This window comes from Sebastes umbrosus, chromosome 18, assembly GCF_015220745.1.
Source record: "Sebastes umbrosus isolate fSebUmb1 chromosome 18, fSebUmb1.pri, whole genome shotgun sequence".
NCBI classification, from domain to species: domain Eukaryota; kingdom Metazoa; phylum Chordata; class Actinopteri; order Perciformes; family Sebastidae; genus Sebastes; species Sebastes umbrosus.
Genome location: NC_051286.1, coordinates 13,876,891 through 13,896,747, shown reverse-complemented (window position 1 = coordinate 13,896,747; position 19,857 = coordinate 13,876,891). Strand labels below are relative to the sequence as shown.

The 19,857-nt window shown below is 40.4% G+C and overlaps 1 protein-coding gene across 1 annotated transcript in view; it reads right to left on the bottom strand.

The window, feature by feature from the left end:
* Nucleotides 1-5,480: 5,480 nt before the first annotated feature.
* Nucleotides 5,481-19,857, bottom strand: part of LOC119477287 (potassium channel subfamily K member 2-like) — a 31,903-nt gene continuing 17,526 nt past the window's right edge. Inside the window, exons 5-7 of the mRNA XM_037751304.1 lie at nt 16,175-16,370; nt 13,498-13,640; nt 5,481-9,932 (exon numbers count right to left, since the gene is read on the bottom strand). Of these exons, the coding sequence (XP_037607232.1) occupies nt 9,597-9,932; nt 13,498-13,640; nt 16,175-16,370 (675 nt within the window). The 3' untranslated portion in view covers nt 5,481-9,596. The remainder of the gene's footprint in view (nt 9,933-13,497; nt 13,641-16,174; nt 16,371-19,857) is intronic.

Sequence of the window (19,857 nt, the reverse complement as noted above, 5' to 3'; positions counted from 1 at the left end):
AGATCTGGAGCCGGGAGTCGGTCATAACGGCTAGAAGTCTGGGGAAACGGCTTTGTCCAAAGTTTAAATATAGGCCTATATACGCCTACAAGCATCTCTATAATCTATAATCAACACATTGTTTGCTTGAATATGTGCTGTAATTATTTCTCGGTGAACAGTATCCAGGAGTCATTTATCATTTTGTCTATTTTCTGCTCTTGTTTATCCGGTTCAGACTAAAGGGGAGCTGGTGCCTTTTTCAGCATATTTACGCCTACAGACAATTTCGATGTCAAACTGACACCAAACTGCTGCATATAGGGTTAGATGCAGTAGCAGAGAAGGCTTCACTCTTTGAGGGGATTTTGGAAACATGCTGTGCAGATGCTAACAATAGAGTTACAGTCTATCATGTAGCCGTCCCTTCCAAATCTAAAAAATTGCATTTTATTTTTTCTCCTTATTGTCTACATTGAGTAATAATACATCCAGTAGCAGGGTATATCCAGAGTCCACTAGTGGCAGAAATAGAAGAACAATGAGATTAAAGGGTATTCTGACAGACAGAATCTGCTGGTGCACTCAGGTATTAATACTACACCTTTCAAACAAAGGACATCCGCTCAACTTGCAGAGGTTGGCTGACGTGGAAGGCCAAATGGATTTTAAAGAAATATGAACAGTGACAACTGTTGTGACTCACTGACCTCCCCGTCAGCCTTGACAGCTCTCTGCTGAGACTGCAGCCCAGTGCCTGGACTCAGACAAAAAAACGGGAGACACATGGGTATGCTAACGAATAAAGTCATTTATTAGCCACAAATAAGTCAAACAAATAGATGAGAGGAATCTGTAAAGTCTGTATTGTAGGGAGTGGATTTAATATTTGTGTTCTGTGTGAAAGTACTCATGATATGTTTAAAAAACCTGCATATACGTGCTAATTTTGGTGGGAAAAGGGTATCAGAGTCCAACCCAAACCAATCCCCTAAGTCATCCTTGTAAACTATTTTTAGGACAACCTAAGGCAATCGTCAAAAAATCTGACAGATCCGTCTCAAGAGCACTTTTGTGAATTGTTTATAGAAGGAAGAGCTGGTACAGCCTATTCCTTCAGCCTATTTCAAAGAGATTGTGAGAGCAGCAAATAGCAAGTTCCCAATAAATTTCAAGGGCGCAGAAGCACCCTGACATCTGCGCTTTGCTGTCAAATCACAAATGTGTCTAATGGAGTAGAAACCTGAGCTTGTCAACTTTAATGCCTTGGGCGAAGACCACCTGCTGCACAGCCTCTCAGAGATGCTTTAACCTCCCACCAAACATCAACGAGATGCTCCAAAATACTCATTTATATGTTAGTAGACTGAAAATGCACAGTTAAGCCCCGACAAGAGTGTAAAATGATGGATACTTTATCTTGTTTCTTACATCAGGGACCATTTTGGGATATTTTATATATAACAGCATATCAGTCACATACTAAAAATAATATTCATGGTATGTTAAAAGTCACATCGCTGGGTTGCTGTCATTACTATTTATCAAGGACACCTTCACTAACTATATATATTCATACTCTACAGGGAGTACTGAAGCAGTAAAGGTCAGGATGTCATTCATCCTCTCAGCGTGAGAGGATATCCTATCTGCAACACCCTGGACACGACAGGAAAATGCTGTTATATTCAGGCAAAGGTTAAAGTTTAAATCATCCCCCTCGGGATCATAGAGTTGGTCTGTCAGGTTGACTTATTTAGTTTTGCGATTATCTGATTGAAAAGGTCAATCACAATGAATAAAGGGCTTTTTTAATACAGGTTTTACTTCAGAAGAAGCCAAGCTGAACGCCCAACTTGCGACATCAACTGATTGGTTTATTGTATTCGATTGTTTCTTTATAGTAAAAAAAAAAAATCTAACATCTGAAAACAATTTAACCAGTGCTTGATGAATTTTAAAGGAATAGTTCAACACTTTGAACAATTAAGTTATGAGCTTTAGAGGCAGGCAATGTTGGTCCCCCGGCCCACCACTTCAGTCCACAATGAAAAATCTCAACAACTATTGGATGGATTGGCATGAAGTTTTGTGGAGACATTCATTCATGGACAGTGTCGCTGCATCAGGGCCAATCACACGGAGGGGATCACATATTCCAATTTACAAACATGCAAAAGACCGAACAAGGCTAGTAACACAGGGCGCCGACGGAGGCCCTAAAACTGACGTTAGGATGTAACCAATGTGTTGTCATCGCAACTCGTCACATACCGCACTTTGTCACGCCCATTGGCGTCCTTGGCATCACGCCCCTTGGCATTATTTTATTTTTGGCATCAAAACCACTATAGTTAGGTTTAGGAAAAAACTACATGGTTGGGCTTAAAACTACTCATTTGTAAAGTGAACGTTGTGAACACAGGATATGAACCAACAGCTGACTGTAACGTGAAAGTGAAACTTAAAGCACATGACACTTAACAGCGGTCTCCTGGATGAATGCTTTGTGTTTGTTGGACCCATCCACCTCCCTTCGCACCAAAACTATGTCACCACACTCCCAGCGCACTTTATTGTTGCCGCAGATTAATGGAATGGTTAATGGAAAGCCCGGTGCATTTCATACAGGCACTAAAGGATGCCTTGTGCAGCGGTAACACATGCCGACACAAGCCTCGGTATTTGACACCCTGGGAATGAGAACGGCATTAAGCACACAGCACTGCTAATACAGTTTACAGAGCCACTGGCATGGCATGGTCTTGTCTAACTTTGGATGGAGCCAGGCTGGCTGTGTCCCCCTGCTTCCATTGTTTATGCTAAACTAAGCTAACTGACATAAGAGTGGTATCATTCTTCCAATCCTGCAAGAAGTCTGCAAGAAGGTGTAGAAGTGTATGTCTCAAAATGTCGTACTATTCCTTAAAAAAGCTTTATTGTCTAGAAAAGACAGATAGCATTGATTGGTGAGCACTGATTGCATTTCATCGAACCTCACATGCCCAGCCTTTTCATGTTTCTACACGTCCTATTCAGCTTAGGTCGTCAATACAGTAGCTGGGCTCCAATCCACATGCTAACAAGGCTGTAAATGGGTGCCACAATCGGTGTCTCCCAATGGAAGCAATTGAACAGTATTTCCAAAACCAATACTCTCTAATTCATTCAATAGTGTGTTTTGTGGCCACAGCAGCCCGAGGCAGCGCTCCATAATAGGTACAGAGAAACTAAATCTAAAAAAATGACAGACAAAGGAAAAGCCATTATGAGGCCAATTATAAGCTGAATAATACTGTTGAATTAGGCAGTGTGCAAAGGACCTGTCACATTGAGCTACCTCCCCACACACACCACCCACCTACACACAGATCCAGCTGCCTCTCAATGTGTGAGGTAACCGCTGCTCTCACCATGTACCTTTCCAGCCCCAGACGATAGTGGTTGTTGGCTGAGTCACCGTTTTTCACTGATGTCACTGCAGACAGAATCGCTAATGAGCCAACCAATCTCCAACTGGGCCGGCTCTGTGGGTCGCCTGTCTGCAGGATACAAAATACTTTGTATTCACGTTTATCTCAAGCAGCCGTTTGAGTGCTTTGAGTGACTGCATGCATGGGTTCACTAATACAGTTAGTCTACTCCAGTTCAGACTGCTTACAACAACACTTTTAAGGGTTTTTACAAAATTATACCCCAAAAACATACAGTATATTCACAATTTACCAAACGAAATGAGTCTGTAAATTCTGCATGTTTAAACACTCTTGTGCCAACAAAGAGAATGAAATGTGTTGTGTTTTTGTGTCTCCATAAAGCCAGCTCAACTCAGCAGTGAATCATACTGGCTCCCATTTGAAGGGCACAGAGTCGCGGGTCGTGTCCTCTCGGTGTAATGCAGCATCGGAGGATGTTGTTCTTATGGTCCTGTCTGTCTGTTGACAGGGAAGAGGCTGCGAGGTGACGCGCGATGTCACTCTCTATCTTTAGAGTCATTAAGTAACCTGTCAGTTCGCATTAAGGAAAACCGTCACAGACGCTGATCAGAGTGGGTTTTTTCTTTATGGTGCATCTTGCATGTTGTATTTCTGTATTTTGTACACAAGAAAGTAGAGGACGGATTGTAGGAAAATTGTCCCTACTGTACAAAAAGTACAAAGAGAAATGATCAAAACAAAAGGTGTGAGGTAAAGATATACAAATTAAGTGAAGGTGTCAGTGATTGGCAGCCTTGTCGCTCCACATTGTGCTTGTGATCCATGAAGAACATTTTTTAACTCGTGACTCATTTTCTCATTGAGTTCGTCAGCCCTGATCCATTATCAGACTGTCTGTCATTGTGTTCCTGTGATTACAACACCATTGTGTCTCTTATTATTATTGAGCTGCACAGAACAGCCGACTGCAGGTTGTTTATCTGGTGCTTTATAAGTGTTTAAGAAAAATTGAATTCTTACTGTATGTTGGAACCCACCATGACAAATGACTAATAACATTACAGCATAGGAATGCTATATGCTATAGTACAAAACAAAACAGGAATCATATTATGAAAGTTTCTACCAGGGCTGTCAATAGATTCACATATTTAATCACAATTAATCGCATGATTGTCTATGATTTTCCTCGCCAAAATTTAGCGCAAGTTCAGAGCATTATTTAACCTCCTTCGTGACAAGCTAGTATGACATGGTTGGTACCATTACATTTTTCTAGTTTCATATGATACCAGTATCCTCACTGTAGCTTTAAAACTGAACCAGCTACAACCTCTGAAAGATTGATTACGTTAATGCGTTAAAGAAGTTAGTGGCGTTAAAACAAATTTGTGTTAACGCGTTATTATCACATTAACTTTGACTTTGTACATTTTAGTCCAGACACACTCTTCTGATGTGTTTTTCTTTTTAGGAAGGATAAGGCTAGTGATATTCAATAGCTTTCGTATTATAAACAAACTCCGTTGAAAGATCAAAACCAACATTTTGTAATGTAATTGTAACTAAAGCCTGATATTGGTTATTCTTCTGTGCCATGGACCTACAACTATTTAAAAAAAAAAAAATGTTGAAAACACAAATGTACGACGTTACGCTGGGTTACACGTTTCTTCATTACCATGAACATGGCCACTGTAGTTTTTAGTCAATCCCTGATACACTGTCCTGCTACCAGAAATACTCACAAGAGCACCAAATGTGTATTAATCCACCGCTGAAAATAGTCCCCATGAAATACACTACTGTTTGAGTAACATTTGCTAAAACCTACAGTGCCCAGCTGTTTGGGGCAATTACTTGGCCTTTTTTTAAAACTGAAACTATGAATGTGTGCGCAATTTTTAATGAATTATGTCTTCAGTAGGAACAAGTGGACTCTGGGCTGATCAGAAATCAAAAAGTCGTGAGAGATGAACTAACAAAGTCTTTTTTGACAATAAGTAAAATATAGAATTACGCCATTCTTGTCCAAGATCTGAAAGAAAACAACGACATTCAGTGTCTTTTTGCATATAAAATATTTTATTCTAAACCTTCTGAAAAGTTTTCATGATTTGAGTTGACATACCCACATTAACGTATTAACATACTGGAAACACATGGTTGCCATGTAATCAAAAGCAAAGCCTGCAATTAGAGACATATCTGATCTATAAACACTGGAAGTAACATTTAAAAGTGGCATGCAACAATTTTTTATAAAATGTGCATGTGTGTTCATGATCCTTCACATGTATATTGGCACATTTTTACAGATGGGTGTATTGGCTAGTAAACGGTAAATTTGGTTTGCCTTTAATGGGTCTTATTTAAAAAGATTTTCATGCATACATTTTAGGAAGTTGACTAAATCCAAAGTAGTGTTTCATAAAAAATGGATCTTGATGTCACTGATGCACATTTCTATTACAGCTTTCTGAAACCAGATAACACTGTTATCTCTTATGATCAGTATGACTATGATTGGCACATGTTTTTATGGCATCATGTTTCTTAAATAAAATGAGGGGCCAGTGGCTTCAAAAAGCCGGTAGTTGTTTTCACAGCACACCCTAATTGAACTCCTTTGCATACATAAATCACACTGTTTAAATCATGAATGTGTTTACATTCATAATGAGGCTCATCTCTGCCGACATGAATGGATAGGTACATTCAACATGCTTGATCAGGGATTTCTATGCAGCCACAGACTTAATTAAGAAATGTCACCCTGGGAACAGAAGAGGATGCCCTGTGAAAAGGCTGTGGGTGGAAATTAAATGAGTTTTGTCAAACCCCAATGCACACGCGCATTCATTCATTCATGCACACACACACGCTTACTGTAAACACAATCATGCAGGGTATCCTCACACGTGGCCTGACATATTACATAACGCTCCATCGACAGCACTCCTTGACTTTCAATCAGCGCTGACAGCTCGCCTCTCAGTGACTGTCAATCACACGGCCGACTGGGAAAAAGCAATAGGACGACTTCTGGGGGCTTGGCCGTGAGCAGCTGCACTAAGGCTCGGACTGCTTCCCCCTCAGGCAACTCAGCCTTAATGTAATAGTAGTCTTTCTTTCAGTGTATTGCAAGTCAGTACAGCATAGATTGATGCTATTGATTGCTTTTTAGAGACACAAGCAGAAGAACATAATGGTATTCCATTCAACCATGTTTGAAAGAGCCTCCTGTCCTTATTATCTTATTTTCTTCGCAATCCCTTTGTGACTCCTCTTTGACTTGATTACACTTGACAGCTGATGACCTTACAGTGCAGTCAGGCAGTGCACACGCTTAGGACAACCTTTTCAAGAAAACCATGAGATTTAGAAACAGAAAAAGAGAGCAAACTTGTAACCTACTAATACTGTCATAGTCTGGGTTGCACCAGCTATTCGTAAATTCATTGCTAAGTTTGTAAGTTCTTCCTGATTTCTTAGTAACTGCTAACTAGTTTCACAGGGTCCACCGAAGACCACATACCTGTCCCTTCCCTCCCTTCTCAATATGCCATGGAAACATTATTTCAGCACCCCCACCCCGACAATGGACAGCGCGAATAGTAAACGGAGTGCCCTCCTAATCAGTGAACAGAATATTAAACTCATCAATATAAGACAATTCTAGGGCTGCACCAAATAGTTGAGTGCTTTGAAGCTTCGTTCATAAAGATAATATTCAAATTATAAATCAACAATTGAATGCTGCGCAGCTTTTTTTGTCCATTCATTCTGTTTAAACCTGGTATTTTGGCACAGTTGCAGATACAGATCAGGCTACACTAATCTTAGTATCATACTGTTTGTAGAATTAGATACCAGTGGTGGCTGCGTAGGATTGTTTCCGAAGCGTTGTAAAGTCCAAAAAAGTAAAAAAGAAAAGTCAAAGCATGTTTTTATCTAACGAAATATTCTGCTCAATCCATATTTGTTGGCGTTTAGCCTTTCAAAAAAATAATTTTCACTGTAGAAAATTAGCAGAATCCGCCATTTATATAGCAATGCGCCAGGTGCAGGCACACCCGGCTTTTAAAGGGAAGTTACAAATAGACTGAGTTTTTAAACATACAAAGAGCTGGTGCAACCGGTTCCTCCTGCCACAGTTTTATCACCAAACAGACTCGTTCCCACCTGATTACCCACCTGATAACCCATACATTATAGACATTTGGTATAGCAGATAGGCTTGGTTTGACACATATGGCATACTGTCTTGTAAGTCACATGGTATTGTAAATATACTTCAATGCTACAAACTGTAAATAGCACTATCAAATGTATTGAGAATATTACAGCATATCGTGCTGGATAAAAGCACTGAATTACACCATAAGACACACAATCCAAACCATTCAACTGGGAGACACCAGAACCTAAAACATCCTTGTATAACCTCCATTCTCATCCAGATTTATAAAAGGGGCCTGTTTAAAATATGAAATAAAAATGTATATTCTGTATTAAGAATCAAAGTGAGATATTAACTGTGCCATGACATTCCTAATATTTTCAGAATCTATAATCAGCATCAAATCAGCCACATAGAGGCATTTATTTAAATCAATGCTTCTATTTCTATGTGATGCAACCTCTAAAGTCAGTGATATACAGTAAATAGAGCTTTCTGATGTTGTGCATTCATTATTGGCGAGACATAAAGGATCTCCTCTTAATCAACTGAAGGATTATTCTCAAACTTTATATGAGAAGGTAGAGATGAGAGCTGCAACATAAAAAAAGCGGTAAGATGCAGTATGCTTCACACTCAGAGCTTTCATTGCTGTAGTACCATACACGCTGGGATTTATTTCCAATTGGAGAAAAAGACAGTTTTGATGCACCCAGCTTCAGTTTCATGAAAAAAAAAACATAACAGTGGGTTCAATTTTTAGAAGTAAGAGAAAGCACTCCTGATCCTTTGATAACACCAAAGACCTGATTCTTCTGTCAGAAAAACAGCATCATTACTTTGGTATAAGGGAGAATGGGGTCTGATCAGTGAGCCTGGCGCTGTGTGGTTAATGTAACTCTCTTGACACATTAAGACTGGTAGGAAACGGCTAAATCACACTGGCAGACAGAAAAGTGACATTTTCCTAGTTGTTAAGAAACACTCCACTCGGTTGCCATGCATACTGTAGATTCCTCATAAGTAAAAATGTCCTCTCCATCCATTTGTCTCTTCTTCATACTGTTTTTATTCAAAGATGCCTCCTGATATGTCTCTTTTGTTTTTTTTACTACTGTGCTCATATATAACAAGTATGAGTGGACAGACAAAGCGGAGCTCAGTCCTTCATGCATCACCATCCTCACATGTTCAGTGTGGTTTTCAGTAAGGCACAAGTGGATTATTCCTTAGGGTGAAAAAGCTGAATGTCAGTCACGGAGGAACAAAAATGTCAACATTCGTCTCTTTAAGCGAGGGCAGACTGACCGGCGAATGCAAGGCATACTGAGTTCATACTGGAAGAAGTGTAAACGAAAAAGAAAAAAGCCACATTCAAGACTGCTGCCTCGTCAAGAACAAGCGTTCATTGGTGATTATGGAGCGTTTTTTTTAGCAGTGAGGATCCTCTTTATCTGATGCAGATTTCAGGGCCTCTGGAAATTCAACAAGAGATGAGCACAGATACATCTATTGCTTTCTAAGTTTGATGAATGGATTTATTTCGGTGTGTTTACAGGCTTGTTTGTGGGTATATGATGAAGGTTTCCAGTGCGTTGCTACCTCAATATGGGCTTTCATTTCCTTCCGGCTCATGAGATAAAGTCTGTTAAACTCATGCCTCTGGTACAATCATTTGTTCCAGTCGGGAGCATTTGTCTCAATCGCTAGCACAGCTGTCGATCACGTTGGCACAGACACAATGAAAGGAAGTCGGCCTCCTCCGTTGAATGAATGGAATCTGTTTTTGAGTTTTAATCACGCACATTAAAGTACGGAGCTTGACGATTGATCTGTGTTTGAGTCACTCTCGAGGTTTTCAATCAATGATTGGAGCACAATCCGCTTAATGAATACGCACGGGTTCCTTATCACAGATGCTCAGTCAATAAGCACAAAAGTGTGTTTTTAAGCCGCTGTCTCACTCAGTTCCCTGAATCTCCTTTTCACGCTGCTCCTCATTTTAGATTTTCAATGATGGCGATCTCCCGCCGGTCAGCGTAGTCCGGGCTGAGGCCGTTCAGGTAGAGACTGCCGTTCCTTGCCAGTGACGTGCAGGGACTGAGGGAGAGAGTCAAGTAGGCCTCTCTGTCCTCACACAGGTTGGTGGACAGCGCCCTCTTGCCAGGGGTCAATTCCTGGTTGATACCCAGCTCTGATGACAGCTTGCGCTTGATGGATGCGGCACGTTGGAACTTGTCGTAGATGTCAACGCTGAGTCGCCGCCGGGTCTCTTTGAACTCCGCCGACACGTTTGCCGTCCACTCGGCTGCGTGAGCCCGAAACTCCCCGACCTGCAGAGAGAGACTGAAGATAAGTGCTGGCAGGTGATCAATCACAACCTGTTCCTCCCTATAAGGGAGAGGCGGTACGAAAGTAACACTTTTCAGATAAACGTCTTTATAATAGATTACTTTTTGTTGTGATCGACAACTCACATGTGTGTTCTATCAATAGCAGGTGTTATTTTGTACAAATGTGGAACAACTTTGGTATAGTTTGGCTTTGAACGGACGTTGCGCATTGTTACTTCCGACCCCCTCAGCAGGGACGAAAGTAACACAACGTTATAAAGTGAAGTTTGTTTTTGTGAAGTAGTCACAAAATTGTAATGTATTGATTCGTGTACATAGACGTGTATGTAATCCACGTAATTGTGAACCGGGAAGTATAAAGAGCGGCGAATGCCATGTAGGGAAGAGGTCTGGGTGGATGGGTGGGTCAAAAAACACCAAACATTCGCCCAGGAGACCGGTGTTTGTGTCCCATGTGAAACAACAGGTCAAAGTTGATTCATTTGGCACGTAATTTCCGCGCTTAAGTTACGGCACTTCCAGAGTTATTTTAACCCAAACCACGATCTTTTTGTAAAGCTAACTGGGTAGTTATTGTCACGGAACTTCTGTACTTAAGTTACGCCACTTTCGGTGTTATTTTAACCCAAACCCTAATCTTTACCTAAACCTAACTAAGTAGTTTGTTGCCTAACCCTAACCAAGTCAATCTATTCTTATACCTAACTAAGTAATTTTATTTGGGAAAATCTGGAGCGGAAATTGACACGTGAGTCAAGTGTTGTTGAAAGTCGTGCTGAGCGTCACGAAAAAAAAATGGAAATTCGTGTCTATGTACACAAATCAAATAGTTTTAATTTCGTCACTATTTCACAAACAGACGTGAGACTGTATTGAATATACTGAAAAACTCTGACACGTCAAACTTCAGGATGTGTTAAAGTACTAAATAATCTGTCAATGATCATGACTATGACTCATGAAACAATAAATACAACTTGTCATTCCAAAAAATTATCTCTTGAGTGGATTTACTTTCAGTGATCCAGAGCAGCTTTCCAGGTAAAACACTGCGACAGTACGACGTATCCACTTGATTTTTTCACAGTTCTTATACGTGTTGCGTGCTCTACGTGCTGACGTAGTTAGGTATATCAGACTTTTATGGTCTCGGAGGAAATCGCAGTTTTACTTTTAATTTCTTACGTACCGGCTCGCCCCTGCAGCAATATCCATCATAATCATTGAATGCTGTACAGTTGCTGGGTAACAGTTATGTGCACAAAGCAGTTTATTCTAAACTTGACTGCAGGAGCCTCAAGCAATAAAAAACAAAATTTCTATTGTGTGGGACCTAATGGCCCAGATTTCTGGAGACTATCTACTATATCTGGTAGGCACAGTCTGTTTCTTTAATGGTGCTTGAGAGGAGCGAACACATCATCGATCTCTCTTTCATGATGCATCAGGCATCTTTCTCCAGGCTGTTTAATTATCTATGAGGCTCTGAGGTGTGCTTGGTGAAAGCAGACTTCTAAGCGCTTAAGTTAAAATTTATGGTGTGGGTCTGCATGCGTGCGCACATTGGACACACGCTAGAGAACAAACACTCGAGTACGTGCCTTCTCCTAATTCTTCTCACTTTCTTTGCCGATCGTTCTCACCCCCTCCCCCGTCCTCCACCTCTCAATGAAACCATCTCTCCCTCTCAGTAAAAGCTCACAGCCTACACAGCTGCACTACTAATTATGCCTGTGCAAGAATTCCAACTGCAGATCGACATATGGCCCCCGTTATATAGAATAAAGAAATAAGATGCACATATGCATGAGATTGCATGTGTAGGCTACGTGATGTGTGATTCTCTCCGTTCTTTTTACCATGTAAATAATGAACCTGCCAGAACAGCACAGTATCTTATTACTCAACAGCAGCCACTGGAAACACAGCGAATATTTAATTCAACGCTTGCACGAGATGGCATTTTCTCTACAGGTTGCAGCCGGGATGGAGATCCATCACTTCAGATTGCGGAGTGAACAGGAAAACGCTGTGAGGTATTACTCTATTACTTTGAGGGGAGACGGATGAGATCACACCTGAATTTACTGCAAATGTCCCTCTACCTACAATATTGTGTATATATGACGGCTAGTTAGGGTTCAACATAAAGCAGCAGCAGCAAAGTGGTCTAATGCAGAGTTGCACTGGTATTACCCCTGCAGCAAGAACACATTTTGAGCAAGTTTTTATTTCCTATAACCATGTAAAATGTAGGGCTGTCAATCGATTAAAATATTTAATCATGATTAATTGCATGATTGTCCAATGCGCAATCGCGATTAATCGCACATTTTTTATCTGTTCAAAATGCACTTTAGAGGAAGATTTGTCAAGTATTTGAAACTCTTATCAACATGGGAGTGGGCAAATATGCTTGCTTTATGCAAATGTATGTATATATGTATTATTGTAAATCAATTAACAACTCAAAACAATGACAAATATTGTCCAGAAACCCTCACAGGTACTGCATTTAGCATAAAAATGATGCTCAAATCATAACATGGCAAACTCAAGCCCAACAGGAAACAACAGCTGTCAGTGTGTCAGTGTGCTGACTTGACCATGACTTGCCCCAAACTGCATGTGATTATCAAAAAGTGGGCATGTCTGTAAAGGGGAGACTCGTGGGTACCCATAGAACCCATTTTCATTCACATATCTTGAGGTCAGAGGTCAAGGGACCCCTTTGAAGATGGCCATGCCAGTTTTTCCTTGCCAAAATTTAGCGTAAATTTGGAGCGTTATTTAACCTCCTTCGCGACAAGCTAGTCTGACATGGTTGGTACCAATGGATTTCTTAGGTTTTTTAGTTTCATATGATGCCAGTATATTCAGCTTCCTCTAGCTTTAGAACTGAGCCTGGTACAACCTCTGGAAGATCGATTCCGTTAATGCGTTAAAGAAATTAGTGGTGTTAAAACAAATTTGCGCTAACGCGTTATTACTGCGTTAACTTTGACAGCCCTAGTATAATGCTAACTGTTTTGCCGGCTGCAGTGCTACTTTAAAAGCCTCAGCATGCTGAAACAAAGTGCTAGTCAGATCGTCAGAGGCAGAGTAGGGCGGGTCATGTGCTTTAATTAGCGTTTGAGCCATGCTCTTCTGTTTGTGTATTTTCCGAGCAATGGGCTTTTGGAACAGTGGGCGTTTGTTTTTGGGATTACGGGCTGTCAGACAAAATGGGTTTTTGGTTGTAAGCCAAATGAGGAAACACAACTCTCGCAACTCTAATTATTAGTTGAAACAATTATTTTGGACTGAAATATCTTTGGTGTTGGGGAAAAATAGAGGTTTACATTTAAAAATGTGAAAATAAGCTCCAGCACCTGAACCTAAAGCTACCAGCAGGCAATCCTTGTCTCCCAACATCTTCTCCACCTTTCTGTGAAAAACCTCTGAGGTGAAATCCAATTTTCTCCCCTTTACTCGAGAGAGATTTCTTATCTCCCACTTGCGTCACCTCTGGGCTGACATAACTCGCAGAAACATCGGCACGTACCTCCTCTTTAGTTTTCTTGGAGATGACCCGAAACCAGTCTCCGATCATACTGAGCACAGCGGCAAAGTACGCCAGGCCCACCAGGATCCAGAACCACACCACGGGCTTGTAGTAGTTCAGAAACTCTGGATTCTCTGAACCACCTGCAGAGCCAAAGATACAACAAGTGGGTTACACAAATCTGTTACATAATGCTGAGTTACATGTGTTACTTACAAAACTGTGTCATTCTGAGAGGAGGAACAAAAAACAAGCAGGACTGATTCTAGTGTAAGTAGCAGTAATAGTGTCTTTAACTTTCATCATGTATCATGTAATGAGCTTTGGTCTTTCCATTGAAGAAGATATAACGTCTTTCTGCTGTAGTGTTGCCTTTGACTCAGTCCTGAATAGGACCATTTTATAAGAATGATTTATATAAAATATAAAGAGACATTGAGACTAACAAGTAAGAATAAAATTGCACAATGTCACATATGCGATATAATATTCTTTAAATCCATTTTTGTGATCTTGGTGCTCTTAATGATTAAGGAATATAGTTCATAAGGCAACATTGTAAAATCTTGACTTGGATCTAACAGTGTTAACATCTGTGAGTGCATAAATATATTGTTATAAATACAATACAATGGATTTGTTCCATTTGCCAGCGCAGTGATATTAAAATAAGTTCCATTTGGTGTTTTCTTTTCTTTTTTAATTGGGGATATTTTGTTCAGTAAGCTAAAAATAAAGACCCATTTTCTTTAAAAACACTTAATTGGCTGTTTTTGTGTCTGATTAATTGTTGATTTCAGTCAATGTTTAAGTTTATTTGATACAATATCAGTTAAGGTGTGTGACACAAGCCTGTTTAATTAATTTGTTTCATGGGTTCATAGGTTTTTTTTGTTCTGCCTGGGATGTTGGGGTGGATCGGCTCCTCAGCAGCTCAATCAGGGAGAGTGCAGTCAGGTTTGATCCATTATGTCCTTAGAGGGGAGAGACTGAGCACTGTTAAGTAGCAGGATGAGATAGATAAGAGGGAGAGGAGAGTGAACAGCTTGCTGTGAGGCTGCAGTTTTCTTCTGTTTGGTGTTCTTTTGATTTAGTTTGAATGAATCAATTATTGAATTTCCCGGGTTTCATTTTTGCCTTTTGCTTCAGTGAACTTTGGTTAATAAACTTCACTTTTTTTGCACTACTCTGACTTATCAACCTGTTTTTTTCCAACATCCCTTTTTAAAGTTTTCCAGTGCCCAACCACTACTTGGAGAAAATTTGGGAAGAAAGTCGTTTATCAGGATGAAAGTTAAAGGTTCCCTGTGCAGGTTTTGATCATGAGTAGTAGTAAATATATCTGTACGTAAAGGTGTATGAACTACATGATAATGCACGAGGCATTTCACAGGCAATAAAATCGCCTTTCTTACGCAAAGTAGTCTGTACTGACTCCAATGTACAAGGATCCGCGTAAATATGTTACGCTCAAGTGAAAAAGACTGTTTATGGTAGGCGGGTTGGGAGGTGGATGGGTCCAACAAACATAGGACTTTCAACCAGGAGACCGATGTTTTATTTTGTAAGCTACATTAGTGACGTTTGTGACATGTTTTCCGTGTTTACGTTACATTGTTTCCATACGTATTTTACTTAGTTTACGTACATATTTTAAGCCCAACCATTACATTTTTTGTAAACGTAACTAAGTGTATTTCTTGCCTAAACCTAAGTCAGTGGATTTCTTGCCTAAACCTAATGACGGATGTTACAAATGACACCCAAAAACCTTGGGCAGAATGTCCTTGTAATGTCGTGCTATTTATACGCCTTCCTGTGAGACCGTGTTGCTGTAGCATGTCTGACACGGCACTTCCTAATGGATGCATGGACTTACTCTGCTTTACGTAAATAATATAAGTCCTGTATCCATGTGCATACATTACCTTTAGTACATTTAAATGCCATTTTGGCTCCCAAAAAATACTGTATCTTTGGCCGAGCCTTCAATAAATCAACTGGTGTGATGCAGCACAGCCAGCCCGCTCACTGTGCAGTGCAGTTAGATAACCACCCATTACAGCACCAGTCCAGGTTTACTTTACGCCACCTGTGCCAACCCCAGTAGTTACAGTAACCTAATGTATAATCATTAAGCCTGCTAAGGGAAGTTTAATGTAGCAGCTAAGTGTTTGTGATTTTTCCCATCTGCCTCTCCCCTTTTTGTTTGTCAAGCAGGTGGTCAAATCAGGCTAATACCACCTTCCAAACTATTATTTTAAACGCTCAACGTGGGGGACATGTTTCAGTTTCGCTGGCTCTGATAAATGCTCCGACACAAAAGAGAATTTGTCTGTAATTTATAGTATTCATTATTTGCCTGAGATCATTATGATTATTGTTATATCATGTCAGAGTTTTTTTTTTTGGTAGAAATGAGTATAGATTTCTGGTTCAACAGATGGGCGCATTAAACATATTGCAGGGATTCAGATGCATTAACAAAGACACATGTCAGAACACATGCATCATAATGGGCAGCACAGAATGTAATAGCAGGGCAAGGGGCGGATTATCGCCGTGGTGCACATCTGTTGAGTCAGACTGGTTGAGGAATAACTCAACTATAAATACATTGATTCAGACATAAAAAATGAAAGAAAGCCTGTAAATCAGAAAGAAAATCAAAGCGGACCTTTTTCCCCAGCGACAAAGTCTCCAAAGCCGATGGTGGTGAGGGTGATGACGACAAAGTAGATGGACTCGAGCGTGCTCCACCCCTCGATGTGCTTGAAGATGATGACCGGCAGCGCCACGAAGATGAGGCAACCGAACAGGATGAAGATCAGCGTTGAGAAGACACGGATCTTCGTCCGGCTGACTTTCCACTTCTAGTGGGAGATAAATGAATTGGGAATTAAAAGAATTAGGTTAAAAAAATGAACTAATAGATGATACCATGACACTTCCCCAGTTGATTTCTTACATCAAGGCAGTTATTTTTTATATTACAAGTTTTCTGAAATTTCATTAGATTACGCAAATTAGGCATTATCTTATGAAATATGTGGTAATTTGCATACATTTCCAGAACAGAAATCTGATCATTGGATAAAGCCAGGTTCAAAAGTATTCTTTCATTTTGTTGACATATTAGAGTCAAAGGTTGTTACAGAGGGAATTTTGGATATCTCTTTTTATCACTTCATAAATCAGAAAATACAGCCATAAAAAGAAAAAAAAACATTTTCGCCATGTGTTTAGGAATAAAATGTTCTATAAATCAGGCTATGAATGATATCTGAAAAAAAAACTAAAATGTAAGTGCTACTGAAGTGGAGATTTCTGGCTCAGACTGAGAAAACAACCTTTAAAGATTTGTATTGTAAAAACATTTTGAAGACACTAGAGGTGAATATGGTAAAAAAAAAAATGTGAAAAGATATCATAATGAAACTTCCTCAGTTGATTACTTACATTAAAACAATTATTTTTTATATTACAAGTTTTCTGAAATTTTATGTTCAAATATGCAACTTTTGGTGAATTTAGGAGAAATCTACAGACGCAAATAGACAAAGTATTAAAATAAACACCTAAATGTATATTTTGGATGTTTTCTTTCCACTAGTCTGAAAGAAGACATGTTATGGAAGCAAAATAGCCCTAATCTCTGTTTTTGACTCGGGTGTCTCGCCTTATGGTTGATGGTTTTGTGTTACCATGCAATGATTAGTGGTGTTATATAATTTGATAGCCCTCCTGTTGTCTTCGGGTCAAATTGACCCGAAGACAACAGGAGGGTTAAACAGGCCAACTGATGATAATGAACAAGGCTATTATTTGACAATAATGTTTTCTTGTCTGGCTATTATTAATAATATGAGCATACTTTTGTTAATTTTTCATGACCTAATGTTGAATTTCTGTGGATTTATCCCTCCTGTTGTCTTCGGGTCAATTTGACCCGAAGACAACAGGAGGGTTAATTGACAACATTTATTTTAGTCCACAGTTATGAACAATTTCTTTTAGACCTTTCCTCAATTGATTGGGAAGGAAATGGACATGCAGCTCATATCCCACAGGCTTTTATATTATTCGCTCACTTCACTTCACTTCACATTGTCATGAGTCACTTCCTTCGACCTCCTTCTAGGAATACATTTTGCTGTTTTCTAACATCTCAAACGTCAGCCGGCCGAGCTCATGTGACATAACTTTCTCTGTCAGATGGCACGCCCACCCGAGCTGTGGCGAGGTGTTAAGTGACTTGACATGCCTCGCATGTGCTGTAAAAACGTATCAAATATTCCACATGCAGTCATAGCGGCAGATATCATAATCATTGCAGTTACAGCCTGTACTATCAGCTGTAACTATGAGAATTTTAATCTGACAGGAGCCTCGTGGTCCCTGCTTTGTATCAGTTACAGAACATTAGAGAGGATATTCTGTGTGCTGCCGTTTTCTCTGCTTCCTCTTCACTCGAGGTGACTGCTTTCAGCTGCTTCCCTGTGCACCATGCCCTTTTCCCTTCAAGTTATGTAAGCCCAGAGCACACTGCCTCTGAGGGGGAGCGTAAAGAGCAGGCAGACCTCAGATCACTGAGTCTGTGATGTCTCGCTGCACAAAGCAAAGTACAGTACAGTACAGTTTTTGAAGAGCCTGACAATACCAAATTAGCTGAAGACAAAGCATTAATATATTCCAGAGGGACTCGTGAAGCTGAGGTGGTTTCTCAGCCAGCATCTTCAATGTACAGCAGCGACTTCTGCAGTCCATCTATTTCCATTGTTTTCAGCCAGCTGCCAACCTCTCTCCTCCTCCTCCCCTTAGGCAGGAAAGCCACAGAGCCAGCGATGAAAAAAAGTCATAATTAACCTGTTGCTACCAAGTATCTAGTAAAATGCCATGCTGGACTGTTTCAGTGGACTTTAATTGGATTTTGATCTGACTTTTATCACAGCAGTACAGGTGTTTCAACCCTACACCCACGACTGTATGTGCAAACTGCAAACATGACGGCATGCAGATGCTAAAGAACATCCTATGAAAATGAGCTCTGGTAAGAAATTTAAATGATTTTGGTATTCTCTACCATTTCTACTGCTCAGGGGACTGTTTCCTCAACCCCAACTCGTCAAATACCGCCGTTTGGTCAGTGCCCCTCGGCATCGGAAACCGACGCATTGAGGCACCCTTTAGCAAAGGTATACGTGACGAACCGGGCTTTCAACTAAATCCAATGTAAACCAAAGCAAGTGCTAAATAGCGCGAGAGTCCGTTCAGGGCTGACGGGAGGGTTGGTGGATGGGTCAAACAAACGCAGGACTTTCAACCAGGAGACGTTGTTCGTGTCCCATGTGAAACTAAAAGTAACGTTGACTTATTTTGTCACGTCAGTCTTTAGTCACGTCAGTCTTGAGTCACGTGAGTCGTTAGTATCGTGAGTCGCTAGTCAGTGAAGTTAACGTCAACCACGACCCTCCCCTAACTAAGTGGTTGTGTTGCCTAAACCTAACTTACTGTGAAAACCGACATTTATTTTGAAAGGATGCTATGCATGTAATGAGCAGATATTGACACGCCGTCCCTGGTCCAAGAGAGGTACCCAGTACGTCGGTCTCCGATGCCGAGGGGCATTTACCAAGCGGCGGTATTTGACGAGTTGGGAGTGAGAATGTGTTGCTAGAAATTCCATTTATGTAATAGTTATTTGCAGCAGCACCTAGGGAGGCAAAATGCCACCCAGGTTATGTATTTATCAACATAATTAGGAAGCAATGTTAATTTAACATATCTGACAAGTCACACAATGTTGGTCAAGGATAGGGAAATATTGTGGTTCTGGTTAAATATTGAAAAAGTCAACAGAGACTTGAAGCACAAGAAAGGATGTGTTTATTTCATTAATATTGATCTAAAACCCACAATCTTTTCCAAACCTAAACAACAGTGGCCAACCCACTCTCTGTGATTACAGCACGTCGTTGGGGAATTCCATCATCAGGGACGTGAAGACAGCTGATTGGGATGACTACAATCCCCATCAGCACCCTGAACTGCTTCAAATCACTGAGGGTCCACTATGGGGAAACCATTTCCATCCTCCCATTGGACTGTTATATTAGCTAGTTGCTATGACTCCTCAGCCAACATGCTCCAATCACAGTCCTCTGACACCCAGACCGTCTCTGTGCATCAATGCTAACAGCTCGACATATAATTAACTCTTCACACTCGTGCAAAGAAAATGATGAGTAGCTGCACGTATCTGTGCTGTTTTTCCTTCATCATACAGCACACTCAATTCCCCTTTCTCCCGTCTCCGCGTTCTGCTGACTCGTACATTACTGCAACTTTTGCTAACTTCAG